Source organism: Podarcis melisellensis (genome assembly GCF_964234715.1).
Source record: "Podarcis melisellensis genome assembly, chromosome: 8".
Lineage (NCBI taxonomy): Eukaryota > Metazoa > Chordata > Lepidosauria > Squamata > Lacertidae > Podarcis > Podarcis melisellensis.
In genome coordinates this window covers 25,620,700-25,638,031 of record NC_138540.1, presented here as the reverse complement: position 1 = coordinate 25,638,031, position 17,332 = coordinate 25,620,700, and the positions used below count along the sequence as shown (strand labels likewise).

The 17,332-nt window shown below is 45.1% G+C and overlaps 1 protein-coding gene across 1 annotated transcript; it reads left to right on the top strand.

Annotated features, from left to right (window-relative positions):
* Window positions 1-1,855: 1,855 nt before the first annotated feature.
* On the top strand, window positions 1,856-13,980 carry LOC309376865 (arylacetamide deacetylase-like 4). The gene is made up of 5 exons (XM_081923771.1): window positions 1,856-2,045; window positions 8,474-8,684; window positions 10,679-10,742; window positions 12,404-13,344; window positions 13,769-13,980. The coding sequence occupies exons 1-4, from the start codon at window positions 1,884-1,886 to the stop codon at window positions 13,173-13,175; spliced, it is 1,209 nt and encodes a 402-aa protein (XP_081779897.1). The 5' UTR covers window positions 1,856-1,883; the 3' UTR covers window positions 13,176-13,344; window positions 13,769-13,980.
* The last annotated feature ends 3,352 nt before the right edge of the window (window positions 13,981-17,332 follow it).

The following is a 17,332-nucleotide window of genomic DNA, read 5'->3' as shown; positions in this document are numbered from 1 at the left end:
CTAGAAAAGAAAGGCAGCACAACTTAGGTTCCAAAGATGACAAAAGTTTCTAATTTATTTGCATAGAAACACAAATATGGCCAAGGACAATGTTTCCCCCAAAAAGCTTGACCTCCGCTTTTGGTTAGCACATTGTGCTCAGAATGGTGTAAATCCCTAAGTAGGCCATTTGAAATAGGCCCGGTGTCTTCCGCTAGCAGCAGTGGTAGATTTGGGACTCTCAAATTTCAGCGGCACAGTGTGCAATGGTAAAATTCAGCGCCCCCTGCCTCTTGCACTCCCAGTGCAGCTGAACCAGTTACGCTGCCCTATAACCACCTCTGCCCACAGATTCTCCTTACGCTGCCCTTCTAAGTCCCTACATGTGTGGAAGGATGCACGAGGGCCAGGATACCTTAGATCGTAGTGAAGAAGGCTACTATTGCTGACAATGGTCTTCATTGCTAAACCCTAATCACTACAGGAGGCTAAGTACTAAGTACTAAGTAGGTTCTTTTTGTTCCTGCATACATGTCTCTGCCCTGTGATAATCTAACTCAGTTAAAATATTTGCAGAATCAGATGAAATATCTTGCATAGGAAAAGAAACAAGGGGAATGAAGAAACAAAAAAAATTCCTTCCAGTAGCACCTTAAAGACCAACTAAGTTAGTTCTTGGTATGAGCTTTTGTGTGCATGCACACTTCTTCAGATACAGGTTGATGGACTTCCATTTCATGTGGCTCAATGTGGTGCCTTCCATAGTTCCAGTTACAGATAGGTAGCCGTGTTGGTCTGCCATAGTCAAAACAAAAAACTTAGTTGGTCTTTAAGGTGCTACTGGAAGGAATTTTTTTTGTTTTGACTATGGCAGACCAACACGGCTACCTATCTATAAGGGGAATGAAGGTTTGGGACGTGCCATATTATGAGGTCAAGCAATTATTTTACATGTGGGGTTAGCCAGTCCTATAGAAAGCTGCAAACAATTTGAAAATGGAACCCTGAGTTCTTGCAGTCCTTTGCTTCCATAACAACCTTTGATGGAATTATGCAGCCCATAATTACGTGACGTTAATTCACCAAGAAGCTGGCTTGGCTATTCCAACAATTTAATCCTTGCTGATTAGAAGGGACTCTGCCATACAGCCAAACTCCGCCCCCAAACTCACAATTATATCATGAATGTCCATTTCAAATTCAGGATGGGTCAGTAATAGTAGCCAACATTAACTCAGAGAAGGCCCATTGACGTTAATGAACATGACTTTGCTTGGCTACATCGATTTCTGTGGGGCTATTATGAGTATAGATTAATTGGATACAACTCACAGACCAGAATCTCACAGAAACTCCACTTCAAAATCTGGTTGAAAGGAGAAGGTCTTCATTCATAGAATTCATAAAATCATAGACTTGGAAGGGACCCTGAGGATCATCTAGTCCACCCCCTGCAATGATGGAATATGCACTTGTCTCATAGGGGGATTGAACCTGCAACCCTGGCATTGGAGCAACCCAGGAGATGGCCTGCCAACAGGATCCACACACCCCACTCTTCCACAAGGAAAAGATGAGAAAATTCAACAGCCTAGCACTGGGCAGATGCAAGGGGGGGGGGTGGAATCTTCCCAATCAACCAGAGGATTTAGTGTCACAATGCAAAAGCAAATGCAGTTTGAAAGTTCAGTACAAACAATTTGCATACATAACTGAACACACAATTGCATTTATTTATTCAGAAGAAAGAATAGCATTGCATAAGAAATCCCTGGGGGGGGGGGAAAGGGTGTGATCAATTGCTACAGAATTGTGACGACAGAAGTTGGAATTGCATGACAGCAGAGAAAACAGTTGCCAGGAATCAGCCTATTCAGTCCCTCCAAGGCTTCTCAGGAAGGAAGATGGATCTCTCCATGGTGATGCTGACACTTGTGATCTGCTTCCTCCTCTTCCAGGTGGTGCTCATTTATCGTGATGTCCGAAGAACAGATCTCCCTCCAGGAATCGATGGACCTTTCAAACTCCTCCTAATCTCTATTATGGCATGCTCATCCTTGCGTATGGTAAGTTGGATGGACTTTGAACCTGGAGTTTCTGTGGGGCAGCTCAGTCGCTAGAGCATGAGACTCTTAATCTCAAGGTTAACAGCTCGAGCCCCACGTTGGGCAAAATATTCCTGCATTGCAGGGGGTTGGACTAGATGGCCCTTGTGGTCCCTTCCACTTCTACAAATTCTATGATTCTGCTATTTTTTTAGTTGCATGGGGGCTGGCCAGCCAGGAATGGTTCAAACAGGCAACATGTTTTAGGAGGTGCAACCCACCCACCCTATCATAGAAAAATGGAATTGTAGAGTTGGAAGGGACCACAAACCCAAGCACCACTCTGCAAGGCAGGAATCTTTCACCAAATGTGGAACTGGAACCCAGGACTCTAGGATTAAGAATCTCATGCTCTATCTACTGAGCTAGCCAGCCTGAAGGATCCATGTATTATAACTAGTAACGGTAAAGGTACCCCTGCCCGTATGGGCCAGTCTGTCTGACTCTAGGGTTGTGCGCCCATCTCACTTAAGAGGCCGGGGGCCAGTGCTGTCCAGAGACACTTCTGGGTCACGGGGCCAGCATGACGAAGCTGCTCTGGTGAGCCGGCACCAGCGCAGCACACGGAAACACCGTTTACCTTCCTGCTAGAAAGCGGTGCCTATTTATCTACTTGCACTTTAGGGGTGCTTTCGAACTGCTAGGTGGGCAGGAGCTGGGACCGAAGACAGGAGCTCACCCCGCCGCGGGGATTCAAACTGCTGACCATGGTTCTGAGGTTTTACCCACAGCGCTATTCGCATCCCACAATTTATAACTATTATAACAATTTTCAACTATTATAACTAGAGATCTGTGCAAAAAACCCTCTCCCAAATTTCCAGTTCTATTTGTGAGCGCTTGTTTGTGGAGGGACATCTCTCTACTCCACAGTTCAAATACAGTGCTGATCATCAATGTGACTTCTGGAGGATGCTTTGTGCTACGACTTCTAGAATCCCCAGCTAGGAGGACCATGCTGGCAATGACTGTCCCATGCAGTGGTATAGCGTGGGTTGCGAGCATCTGGGGCCATGTGTGGGGTGAGGTGGGAATTATGGAGCACACATTCAGCTGCCTAACAGTGTCTGCATCACCCAAGAGATCACAGCCTCAGAAACAAGAGAAGAAGATTCTCTCTGCTATCTGGAAAGCCACACAGAGAAGCCATTTTCAACAGAGCCCAGTGACAGAAGTATGCAGCTGTATTTAGGCAGCACCGGGTGTTGAAATTTTGCACCCAGGGCAACCGCACCTGTGGCCTCACCCCACGTTATGCCACTAGTCATGCAGTTCTATCTTGGGGCTCACCCACCTTTCTGCTTGTCCATTGCCTAGAAAGCAGTCATTTCCCATTTTCCCCACACTATCCGAACGTTTTGCCTTTGTCTCACCCGGGGTGCTCGGTGCGTCTTTGCGCGCGGTGAAGTGAACAGAGAAAGCGCCCTCTCGAGTTCTCCCTCCTCTTGCCCTTCCCTCCCGACCCCCAAAAGGTGGGGGTTGACGAGATAGAGACGCTGCCCCGGCATCTTCTCATACAGAGGCTCCCACCGACGCGGGACCCACCTGTTTGCAGCTCATCTGCCTGCCCGTGGCGCGCTGGGAGATTCCAACGCCCCGCCTGCCACGGTTGCGTGGAGAGTGGCCAGCATCCCAGCCGGCTCCAATGGCTCTTCACTCTTAGCCCTCACCGCCGCCGGGTGGACTCTCGCGTCGCGGTGGCTGGCCGCTGGATCATCCCGGCAGGGATCTCTGCAAGGGGCGTGCCTGGTTTGCACTCCCCACCCACCCATATTGTGCGCCCGGGGCAACGGCTCCCTGGCACACACCACCCCTCTATGCCTATGTTTGTGCTGCAGCCTGGTAAACATCCTCCGCAATGACACAAATCTCGAGTCACGCACACAAATGATGGAGAATCTTCGGGCGGGGCGGGCAAGAACGATACTCTGAGAAAAATTTGTCTCACCTCTGATTAGAGGTCACCTGGAAGCAGCAGTTGCTGCGGATGCAGCAATACCATTGCAACACTACGCAGAGATCTTGGAAGAAGGTAAGTGGTTTAAATAAAGCAACGCAGATGGAGTGTTGCAATGCCCTCGTGGAGAATCTCCCGTACGGGTGTAAAGCCAAGAGCATCCTCCGGAGGTCACTGTTCATTCATTTTTAAACTGAATGGGGAACAAAACAAATGAGCCCCAATCCGTCCCATTCCGATGACACATTAGAGTGATAGGGGCATTCAAATTGCATGACCCCCTCCTTCCCCCAAAAAACTCTCCTGGAGTATCTCAACAGTTGTCAGTGATGAGAAAGATCCTTGTCCTCAGACTTGCAACCAAAATGAAATGACACAAAAGGTAAAAGAGGCAGAGGGAGGAAGCAAGTTCGGAGATTGGTTCTTCATTGATAAAATTGCACCTGTTAAATTAGGACCTACTGGGTAACCTGTCTGATGCCTGTGGGGTGTGGGTGGTGGAATTCAAGAATGTAATGATAATATTTTCATACCAATGCTATTTGAATGGAAAACAGTGAAGTTACAAGCTGATTCCCCCAGAGGTCACAATAAGAAGCTTATAGAATGTGTGTGTGTGTGTGTGTGTTTTAATGGCTTATAAAACTGTGACTCTGTGTCCATTATGTTGGAGGTTTGGTGGACCTGGTGGGGGAGGAATGTTAAAGTCGCCTAAAAATGTCACAGAAGACATTACAGGCTGCATAAAGCTGTCTGAGTCTCCCATTGAAACCAAAGGGAAAATGAAAACTAAGGGAGGCGGGAATGAAAACTAAGAGAACATTTCATGAATGCAATTGAAACAAATTGGGGGAGGGAGACAGTGCTCCTGAAGGTAGGAGTCTATCAATTGATGAAGATGATCATCCAAATGGAATAGACCAAATGAAGCAAACAGCACGCAGACCTAGTGGTGGGAGGAAAAAATCCTTAAATAAGAGACACGGGGGAATGATTAATGGACTTCAATGTCTGTACACTAATGCGCAAAGCATGGGAAATAAACAAGATGAGCTTGAGCTCTTGGTACAGCAAACTAAATATGACATAATAGGCATCACTGAAACCTGGTGGGATAAGTCCCACGATTGGAATGTAATAATGGAGGGATACAATCTATTTTGGAGAAACAGACCAGACAAGAAAGGAGGAGGAGTGGCGTTATATGTCAGGGACGTGTATACCTGTGAAGAGATCCAAAATTTAGAACCTCAAAGCCAAAGTGAGAGCATTTGGGTCAAAATTAAGGGAGAGAAGAATAACAGTGACCTCATTGTGGGAGTTTACTATAGATCCCCCAGCCAAACGGAGGACATAGATGATGCCTTCCTGGAACAGATGGCCAAGCATGCAAAAGGAAGGGAGATAGTAGTAATGGGGGACTTCAATTACCCGGATATTTGTTGGATGTCAAACTCAGCCAAGAGCATAAGGTCAAACAGATTCCTCACTGGCCTTGCAGACAACTTCATTGTCCAGAAAGTGGGAGAAGCAACAAGAGGAACAGTCATTTTAGATCTGGTCCTAACCAATGTTGATGACCTGGTTAGTGGGGTAGAAGCGGAAGGATCATTAGGCGCGAGTGATCATGCTCTTCTGAAGTTTACTATACAGCGGAAAGGAGCAGCCAAGCATACTAGGACTCAATTTCTTGAATTTAAGAAAGCCGATTTCATAAAACCTAGGGAAGTGCTGGGTGAGATCCCATGGACAGTAATACTAAAAGGAAAGAGAGTTCATGATGACTGGGAGTTTGTTAAGAGGGAGATAGTAAAAGCACAACTTCAGGCATTACCAATGAGACAGAAACATGGAAGGTGCCTAAAGAAGCCAGGGTGGCTATCTAAAGAACAGCCACCCAATCTTAAACAACTCCTAACCCACAATAATACTACAACCAGACCTAACACGGACACTGGCACCAGAGCCTGCAATAAACCCAGATGCCAACTTTGCTGCCACATACACCCGGACAACACCATTACTGGCCCCAACAACATCACACATACCATCTTGGGACTATTTAATTGCTCATCGTCTAACATTGTGTATGCCATCAAATGCCAACAGTGTCCTTCAGCTCTCTATATTGGACAAACAGGCCAGACCTTACGCCAAAGAATAAACGGACATAAATCGGACATCAGGAATCACAAGACAGAGAAACCAGTAGGCGAACACTTCAATCTCCCAGGACATTCTATACAAGATCTCAAAGTAGCTGTTTTACTACAAAGGAATTTCAGAAATAGACTGGAAAGAGAAGCTGCTGAATTGCAACTTATCACCAAACTTAAAACCATGGAGAGACCTGGTCTGAACAAAGACCTTGGATTCTTATCTCATTATACATGACAAAGCCATTTTTCACCTTCTCACCCCTTGCTTTTTTCTGTAAGACCTATTGCAGTCGTTAAGAGTCGTCAACAGGCTCATCACAGCTATCTGCCAATCACCCATTCCCACCACCCTTCTGAGTAATACCCCTCCCCACCTTCTCACTATATAGAAGGGTCTGGAAACTTCTGTTTCAGTGTATCTGAAGAAGTGTGCATGCACACGAAAGCTCATACCAAGAACTAACTTAGTTGGTCTTTAAGGTGCTACTGGAAGGAATTTTTTTTTGTTTTGACTATGGCAGACCAACACGGCTACCTATCTGTAAAGAACTTTTAACTGAGTTAAGATTAAAAAAGGATGTGTACAAAAAATGGAAAAGGGGGGAAACCACCAAAGAGGAATTCAGACAAATAGCCAGCACGTGTAGACACAAAGTCAGAAAAGCTAAAGCACAGAATGAACTCAGGCTTGCTAGAGAGGTTAAAAGCAACAAAAAAGGCTTTTATGGGTATGTCCGTAGCAAAAGGAAGAACAAAGAAACAGTGGGGTCACTCAGAGGAGAAGATGGTGAAAGGCAAACAGGGGACACAGAAAGGGCTGAACTCCTCAATGCCTTCTTTGCCTCAGTCTTCTCCGATAAAGAAAACAATGCCCGACCTGAAGAATTTGAAGCAAATGATTCAGCAGAGGAAACACAGCCCAGAATAACTAAGGAGATAGTACAAGAATACTTGGCTAGTTTAGATGTATTCAAGTCTCCAGGGCCAGACGAACTGGATCCAAGAGTATTAAAATAATTGGCAGATGTGATCGCAGAACCACTGGCAGTCATCTTTGAGAATTCCTGGAGAACAGGTGAAGTCCCGGCAGACTAGAGGAGGGCAAATGTTGTCTCTATTTTCAAAAAGGGGAAAAGAGAGGACCCAAAAAATTATCGCCCAGTCAGTCTGACATCAATACCAGGGAAGATTCTGGAGCAGATCATTAAGCAAACAGTTTGCTTAATGATCAAATTTGCAGATGACACCAAACTGGGACGGGTGGCTAACACCCCAGAGGACAGGATCACACTTCAAAACGACCTTGACAGATTAGAGAACTGGGCCAAAACAAACAAGATGAACTTTAACAGGGAGAAATGTAAAGTATTGCACTTGGGCAAAAAAAATGAGAGGCACAAATACAAGATGGGTGACACCTGGCTTGAGAGCAGTACATGTGAAAAGGATCTAGGAGTCTTGGTTGACCACAAACTTGACATGAGCCAACAGTGTGATGCGGCAGCTAAAAAAGCCAATGCAATTCTGGGCTGCATCAATAGGAGTATAGCATCTAGATCAAGGGAAGTAATAGTGCCACTGTATTCTGCTCTGGTCAGACCTCACCTGGAGTACTGTGTCCAGTTCTGGGCACCACAGTTCAAGAAGGACACTGACAAACTGGAACGTGTCCAGAGGAGGGCAACCAAAATGGTCAAAGGCCTGGAAACGATGCCTTATGAGGAACGGCTAAGGGAGCTGAGCATGTTTAGCCTGGAGAAGAGGAGGTTAAGGGGTGATATGATAGCCATGTTGAAATATATAAAAGGATGTCACATAGAGGAGGGAGAAAGGTTGTTTTCTGCTGCTCCAGAGAAGCGGACACGGAGCAATGGATCCAAAGTACAAGAAAGAAGATTCCACCTAAACATTAGGAAGAACTTCCTGACAGTAAGAGCTGTTCGACAGTGGAATTTGCTGCCAAGGAGTGTGGTGAAGTCTCCTTCTTTGGAGGTCTTTAAGCAGAGGCTTGACAATCATATGTCAGGAGTGCTCTGATGGTGTTTCCTGCTTGGCAGGGGGTTGGACTCGATGGCCCTTGTGGTCTCTTCCAACTCTATGATTCTATGATTTTATGAAATGGAAATGAAATCAATTAAACTTCTGAATGAATCAACGAAGCATTTCTCACCCCACACTACTCCTACAAACAGACCTTTCGAAAACCTTATTAAACTGAAAGCTAACTATGCTTGATACTAACTTCTGTTGCTTTTTTGTTTTTTTCTAAACAGGGATCTATTTTGGAGAAGTTGGGAATCTGTACAAAACCGACATTCCTTAAATGGAGTTCCTCTGCAATGCCAGCAGGGAGCAAGCCCAGATACACTATCGACACAAAATTTGACAATGTGACTGTGAGGATTTATCAGCCAAAGGGCCTATCCACAGGACAGAGAGGAATTATCTACCTGTATGGAGGAGCTGGCTTATTCGGGACCATAAGTGAGTCATTCTAATTTAACTTACAACCAGTGTGATCTGTGTGTGGCTTGATCTGGAAACTGCATCTTGTGCATGGTGCTGGGATCAGGTTGTTGAGTACACCAACCGGACAAGCAGATATTACACCTGTGCTGAAGCCATTGCACTGGCTGCTGATCACCTACCGGAACATGTTCAAGGTCTTGTTGTTAAGATCAGGACAACTCAAGAGCAGGTTACCTGAAAGGCCACTTATCCATTACTTAGGTCGTTTATGGAAATTCTAATCAGAGCACCACATCCTACAGAATATCCAGGGCCGGCCCTAGATATTTTGCCACCTGAGGCAAAGCAGAACATGGCACACACACCCAACGCCCTGCCGCCTGCGGCAACTGGATGTAACCTGGGGAAGCCCCAGCCCACTGAAGGCAGTGGAGGAGAAAAAAGGAGGCTGGCTAGGAACAATGGCAGCAGCAGTATCCCTGCTCTTTCCAGGTGGTGCATGGGTGACAAGTGTTGGAGGCAGTGAGCAGTGAGCAGCACACTCCTGGGGGACTTCCCAGCTCTCCCCAGCCTGCTGCCTGAGGAGACTGCCTCACCCAAGCCTAATGGGCTGGCTGGCTCTGAGAATATCACGGGGCAGTGTCCCTCAAAACAGGCATTTTCTGTTTGTTGTTCTCCCTGTACTGTGAAATCCCCTTCCCTCTTCCACACAGCAAGCAGCTACCACCAGTTGCTACAGGCATCTTGTGAAGTCTTTTCCTTTTGCCTTGGCTTTCCCTGGCCCATGACTTTGACCCTGTAATTAGGTTGCCATGTGTCCTCTTTTTCCAGGACATGTCCTCTTTTTCATGGGTAGTGATCCATATCGATCCATAGTGAGAAATAGAAGTTGGCAAAAGTGTCCTCTTTTTTGCTCTTCAAGATATGGCAATCCATATGTTTCTAACCTTTTATATATTTTTATGTTGCTACTCTATTGGTTTTAGGCTGTATTTTAACGTTTTGATGTTTTTCGTTTCCTTTTTGGACTGTACACTGCTCAGGGATTTTTGGAATATTAAGTGGTTTATAAATGCTTTTTATGTGTATGTGTATACACATATTTTAAAGGATTTGGTGTGAAGAAAGAAGCTGTGATGGTAATGAAGGCATCGTACATAGCTTTGCAGTTGTCACTATAATTTAAATAAAGAGGTCATTTAGGCCAGAGAGAGATAAAGTAACCCTGAGAAGAAGAGTTCAATGTATATGGGGGAAAAATATTCCACATTAGGTATCTGCTAAGTGTGTGCATTTCAGAAATGGATAAACAGATAAGATGATTTCACACACATGGTATCCTTTATTCTATGTAGCTCAAGGTATAATTAATAAAGCACCCCTGATAAAATCCTGTTCTTATCTCCTTACTTCCAGTGTCATAGCACAATTGATGGATACCAAATTGGTACTATGGTGACCAGATTTCTAGCTAGTGAGAAAGGCTAGAAGCAAGTATTGCCAAATCGGTACCCTCCAGCCTTTGTGAATTACAACTTCTCCTGGACCATTAGGATAGCTGGGGCTGATGGAAGTTGTAGTCCAATGACATCCAATGTAGTCCAATCTTTTCTGTGAACTGCCCTGAGACCTCTGGCTATAGGGTTGGTATATAAACTCTAATCATCATCATCATCATCATCATCATCATCTGAAGGGCAACCCCTGGCTCAGAGAGTCAGAAGCCAGATCTATCTGTTTGTCGTATAGTAGGAAGAAAGAAGAGGCACATGCAGGAAATGCCATGGGGAGGGAAATAATCTTTGACAACAAGGGTATTAGTTTGACTTTGGGGCCTTGGGATCTGAATGGGTGGAAGGCTGGGTAAATAGGAAAGATGGGGATTCTCCTCTGGCTCAGATACAAACAGAGCCACAAAGACCTTGGGTTTCATCATACTCATCATCCCAACCCACATTAATGTAGAAATGTGCATGGCATTGTGTAAAGTAGGTCTTTTTACTATCCAGAAGGTTATTGGAAGCTGTGCCACTACCTTTCCAGAGAAAGTGAATCAGTGCTTATGTGTGTTGGGTAAGTCTACGTATTCCTGCATTCATCTTGGATATCCTGAACAGGTGATAGGTGTGGAAGCAGGTGACACCCCCCCAAATTACTCCCAAAAGCAGTGTGGGGATTTGCCACTAGATGGTACAGAGTTAGCCAATGCAGTGTCCTCCAGGTGTTGTTAAATGCCAAGTCCCATCAACCCCAGACAGCATGATTTATGGTCTGGGCTTATGAGAGTTGTCGTCCAACTACATCTGAGGGGAACCATGATTGCTACCTCTGTATTAAAGGCAGTTTCTTCATGATACGTCTGTTACGACAATTTTCTAACAGGTGTGTGGGAAAGCTGACTTCTTGACAGTTCTTCTAACAGCAGCTAAGGCACAGAATTGCACCAGGGCAGAATAATCCTCTGAAGGCAAGGGAATAAGAAACTGTGGCAAAGGAACCCAAGGTCCAGAAGGCTAGGCTGAAGTCTGATCTCCAGACAAGCTCGCTCCCATCACCACTGCGAGTTCACCACAATGCTGGGGGGGGGGGCTGCAAGCAAGAGAGGGGCTCCCATACATTGAGGGTGGCAGTGTGACAAGCTTACTGGGTTTGGGCAAATTACTTTTGATGTCGTTTCTCATCTTGGTCTATCCCTGAACACAAACCCTGCTCCAGCCCGTCTGCCACTAGATCCTGATCTAGATGCTCCCATTATACATAAACCGCTGCCCATTTCCCAATGGAAAGTTCTCAAAGGTCCATCTATGATGGGATGGCAAGGAGAAGTCTGAGGTTTGGCTCTCTTCAAGCATCTTACATAGCACAGAAGGGTGCTGAGAGGCCAAACTAAACATGACCCTTTTGACAAGGTATAGATCAGCTGTGTGAACAGATGTCAGTGGCAGACCACCAGGCACATACTGAGTTATGAAGAGGCTGTGCCACATATAGATGAAGCCTTTGCAATGCATTCGGTGATTCATTTATGTGGCAGTGTCCTGGTCAAACTTCCTTCTTATATGTGACTGGGGAACTCATGGAATACAGGTATTGTTGGAGTTGATAAATGTCATCTTGTTCCTGAAACAGTAAGAGACAATTACAGTCTAGGTTTTGCACCCTGTTACACCTAATCTATTTCTATGGCAACTCACTGCTACAGTTATATGGTGGAAACATGTATCTGACATATTGAATATTTTATGAAAGAATCCCATGCTCTAAGGCAGACATCATGTCTGCTGTGTAATTGCCCAGGGTGTAAAAATCATTTGCTCAGGATAGTAAATTTTAATTAAGGGAGCCTCTTTTGGTTTATGACTTGCGTACCACAGCAGTGCTAGAACCACAGCAGTGTTTACTGAAATTTAAAATTAAATTACATTGTGAAGTTGTTGACCTTTTGGAAGTTCATTAAGGCTTCCCATAAACATCTGGTTGGCCACTGTGAAAACTGGGTGCTGGACTAGAATGTCCCATAGCCTGAGCCATCAGTGCAGACATTACTCTATGCATTTTTCTACATGTCACTTGGTTGGAGAACAGTCCTACCAAAGTTGGAGAAGGGCAGATTCCAAACGCTGACTATCTTTCATTTCACATATTGTTTTAGAAAGTGTGAACTAGACTGGTTTGTCTTTAAGTAAGAACAGGATTGACTTTCTCCCCTGCCCCTTCTCTCCATCATCTTCTAGGCAACGTTTGGCTCCTAAGCACCGCTGTCCTACACAAATCATGGACTGCATCACCGCCACTGAATACTTTTTGAAAAATGCAAGTGATTATGGGGTAGACCCTAATCGTATTGTCATTGCTGGTGACAGCACTGGGGCTGGAATTGTTCCCCTTGTCTGTCAACATCTGTTAACGAGAAAGGATCTCCCAAAGGTCAGAGCCCAGATCCTGCTCTACCCAAATATTCAAACACTGGACTACAACTTGCCATCTTATCAGCAAAACCGAAATGTCCCCATCCTGTTCACAAAATGGGCTGTTGAATTTGACCTCAGGTTTATGAATGTGAAGCTAGCATATTTGGATCAAGTCCTGAAGGGGGCCCATGTTTCCGAAGAAATGAAGATGAAATACAAGAAATGGATCCATGCAGATCATATCCCGGATGAGTTTAAAGTCAGGGGCTACAAACCACCCCCGCCAGTCCCGTTTTCAAAGGAGCTGCACGAAATGATGAAGCTTTCTTTTGATCCCAAGCACTGTGCTCTTCTGGTGGAAGATGACATTGTGTGTCAGCTCCCCGAGACATTTATGTTAACCTGCGAGTATGATGTGCTTAGGGATGATGGACTGCTTTACAAAAAACGCTTGGAGGACAACGGTGTGCCCGTAACTTGGCACCATGCAAAGGAAGGATTCCATGGGATTCTAAGTTCAGTTGATTGGTTCTTTGAATGGCCATGTGCAAGGGTGGCAGCAGAACATGTAACAAGCTTCATAAAACGATTCTGATCAAAAATCTGTTCTCTATCCCGCATAAAGACCTTTCATTTTACTGCATGCGGTGCACTTGAAGAAAATGTTATGAAAATGATGTACAGATTGTATTTAACACCAGCTAAACTGGCTAAAGTGTACAAGACAAGAACTAACGAGTGCTGGAAATGTAAGGGAGGGGAAGGTGTAATGGTTATAGGGGTTGCTCGTGCGTAAGTTGCCGCCACTCCTGGCTAGTTGCCTGGTTAAACCTTTTCTGTCTGGACAGCCCTTCACTTCGTGGCTGTTTCAGTCGCTAGCAGAATCCGCCAGTGGGCGTTTCTTGAACCTCTTCCAGCAAAGAAGTTATTTGACGCCAAGTCTCCACCTACTCTCCCTGCGCAGAAGTCTTCTGTGCAGGGTGGGTGTGGGCAGCGGAGGACCCGTGCTCTCCCCGCTGGTCTCCAGCGAGGAGTCCTGGAGCCCCCTCGCCAATTCCCCCATCTGCCCCCCTTTATCCCTGGTGTTACGCTGATTTCCTTCCCCAGCCGATGAGCTGGGCCCTTCTCCAGCATCGCTTGGGAGCCTTGCCTCCGCCTCTGGCTCCGATGGCAGTTCCCTGACAGAAGGTATATTTTACTACATGTGGTGGTAGTAAAGGCTTTCTGGGAAATGGCATATAATGAGTTAAAGAAAATGTTTAAAAATACTTTTTGTTAAAATACCAGAAGCCTTTTTTTACTGGTGTAGTGGGTGAAGAGATACTAAGGGAAGATAAAAGACTGTTTATGTATGAAACAACCGCAGCAAGAATTCTTTTAGCCCAAAAAATGGAAACAGCAAGAAGCAAGAAGTACCAATGAAGAAAGAGTTGCAGATGACTAACAGGGTTATCTGATGACTTGTAATGAGAATTTAGAATGTGCAAAGTTCTGAAAAGGATTCCTTATTTGTGATTGCTTGTGCATGGGAACCGGTCTGCAGATATAGTATGTTACATTTGGCCTAATCTCAGAGAGTTATATATAAAATGTTTGTCCTAAGCAGAGTTGTTGGCATCTGTCTTGAAAGACAAAGGAGTGCACCTCCGAGGATGAAGTCAAACCAAAGTGATCTCTCTGGGGTGCAAGCCTGGGCGATGCATGTGGAGGTCCTGGACCGCCTAGACGGCAAGACCTCCCTCTCAGCCTCACTGATGTGGTCCAAACAGTGGCGTAGGGTGGGGGGTGCAGGGGGGGCCGGCCGCACCGGGCGCAACATCTGGGGGTTAGGGTTAGGGGGCACAAATCCATGGGTTAGGGGGTGCAAATTACTTGCCTTGCCCCGGGTACTGACAACCCACGCTACGCCACTGGGTCCAAAGGAAAGCAGAGCAATACATTTGTCACCAGCTTAGCTGCAAGGGTTGCTGGAAAGAGGTATAGAAGGAGCCATCTAACCATCTTAGGGATGCCACTCCAGATTTGTGTAGCATTTACTCCTTAGCCTGTATTTGGGAACTTGGGGACAGTACTGAGCCGAACTTTTGTTCATTGGCAGCTGTGGTTTATGGGGAAACTTTAAGACCACTAGGAATTATATGAGAACTTTGTCTCATATAAGTAACTGCTTCCTGCCTAGAAATTTACAGCCACCTTGTCACCTGAGGCTGGTATCACAAAACTCAAGGATGCCCTAACTGCAGTCCATCTCTTTAATGTAACATTTGGCAGCAGGACTTGTCACAGGGATATTTCATGCTAAAGTTCAAAATGAGTCTAGCCTCTTGTCCTCTTGAAAGGGTTAGGGCCATTGAGAGTTGTGTCTCAGGGAAATGTATAAAACATTCTTTAACTTGGTGGGTTTGTTTGTCCACTCAGTTCTCCTACAAATCTGCTTCTGCTGGCTTTTTCAGGCAGTGATGCACCAAGCCAATCTCACTTCAGGAGAGGGTTGAGGTTTATGAGAAAAGTGTATCATAATAGCTAGTAAAATCTTCCTTATTTTATTGTGTTCTGGTGCTGTGATTCAAATGTTCCTGAACCTCTAATATGATTGATTTTAAAATAAATTATATATTTTTCATTGGGTTACAGAATCTTTCCTGTTTCTTCCTAGCTTAAATAAATTCTGCTGCTATAGAAACAGCTGGTGTGAGTTATTGGAAATGGGCTCTGATTCTGATTTCAGTGTTCTGGACTATTTGGGGGGGTCATGGAGGCTTCTGGGGGAAAGTGTCCTTCCCATTTTTTTGGCTAAGGATTTGCAGAAGGGAGAGAGAGCTGAGGCACATCTCAGTCCTAGAGGGTCCCTGAAAGTTGAGTTGTCTAATTTGGACTCCTGCTAGTCCACAAATCAGTAGGTTGTGGAAGGTATACCTTGGACTAAGCAGTATTGAAATTGATGGGAGAACCACTGTAGTATAATAATAATAATAATAATAATAATAATAATAATAATAATAATAATATTTTATATGTACCTTGCCCTCTCCGGCTGGAGCTTGGCTCAGGGCGGCTAACATCATAAAACTAATACAGTATGCAAAGAACATAAGAACATAAAAACAGGCAATCAGTTAATTAAAATACATCTTAAAATTAGTTCAGAACAAATTAAAATCTGGACAGATGGCAGTCCATGGGTAAAATTGAGAATGGTTAATATTCTCCAGGGCCAAATGTTACCACTGGTCTTATAAAGGACCTGTGAGCAGGCTAGGAAGCATCTTTAATGCTTGTTCTTATACAGAAGGAAAGAATCAGACTGAACCCTGACCAAAGGCCTGGCAGAACAGCTCTGTCTTGCAGGCCCTGCAGAAAGATGTCAAATCCTGCAGGGCCCTGGTCTCTTGTGGGAGAGTGTTCCACCAGGCTGGGGCTACAGCCAAAAAGGCCCTGGCTCTGGTCGAGGCCAGTCTAATCTCCCTGGGATCTTCAGAGTGTTATTATTTGCAGACCTTAAGGTCCTCTGTGGGGCATACCAGGAGAGGCAGTCCCGTAGGTACGAGGGTCCTAGGCCGTATAGGGCTGTAAAGGTTAAAACCAGCACCTTAAACCTGATCCTGTACTCCACCAGGAGCCAGTGCAGCTGGTATAGCACCAGATGAATGTGCTCCCACAGCGATGACCCCCTGAGGAGCGGCATTCTTTATTTCACAACAAGAACGGTGAAAAGAGGAGTTGGAAATCTTTAAAGAATCAGTAAACTATATATATTGAATTCAGTAGATATCACAAGCTTTTTAATAAGATGCTAAAATCATCAATATACAGCTTAGGTTTACTTAAGCTACTTAAGCTTATCACTGAGGAGTTAGATCTTAGGTTTCAACAATTTGTAGGTTACAAAACAGGCAAGTACTAACCTGCCTAATATCCTTCATATTCCCAACCTTTAGAAATTTCACACCTGAGGCTCCTCTATTAGAACCTGTCTGCCAGAGTAGAGAATCAGCACACACTCCTATTTTAACTGGTTTAGGATTATTCTTCTCTCACTAGAGAGAGATATCTCTTTCCTATTGAGCTGGGATGTAAGTAGAGCATTCCCTCACAACTCCACTTCTCCTCACCCAAAATCCAGCTTCCCAGTTCTTTCATGTCTGTATACCCTTGAAAGACAATAACCATGTATTTCAGGCTAATCGCCAGCCCAGAGACTGCCTTCTCTGAGTGTAAACCTTCCCTCTGGGCTCAGAGTTTATGCTGTTACCAAGCTGAATGCCAGGAACCAAAACTTTCTCTCCCTTTTCCCCGCTCAGAGTCATGTCTTCACCTGCTTCTGGCTAGCTGTACCAATCAGAGGGAAGCTGTAGCTGAGCATATTGAGAGCTATATCACTCTGGTGGAATTCTGCCTGTATTGTACCATCAAACTTTGCTTTGCCTTGACCATCCATCGCAGTAGTGGTTTCCCGCCTTGAGAAAAGGTCGTCCACCTCCCCTTTTTTCTTTAGGGGAATGAATCTGAGGGTGCAGCATTCCCTGGGCTGTGCGTGAGAGGTGAGATTGTGGCCACATATTCCACAAACTGAGGCAATTAAGCATTGAGGAAAAATGTGAAGAGGACCCAAAGCTGTGATCTCACCAGAATCCAACCATCCCGCTGTTTTTCTCTGGCAAAGTGTTACTTAATAGGTATCGGAGGGGTGTATGTTTCAAAATTGATTAATGGTTATTATAGATAGTTAGAAGAGGATTTCCTCTACCCGAC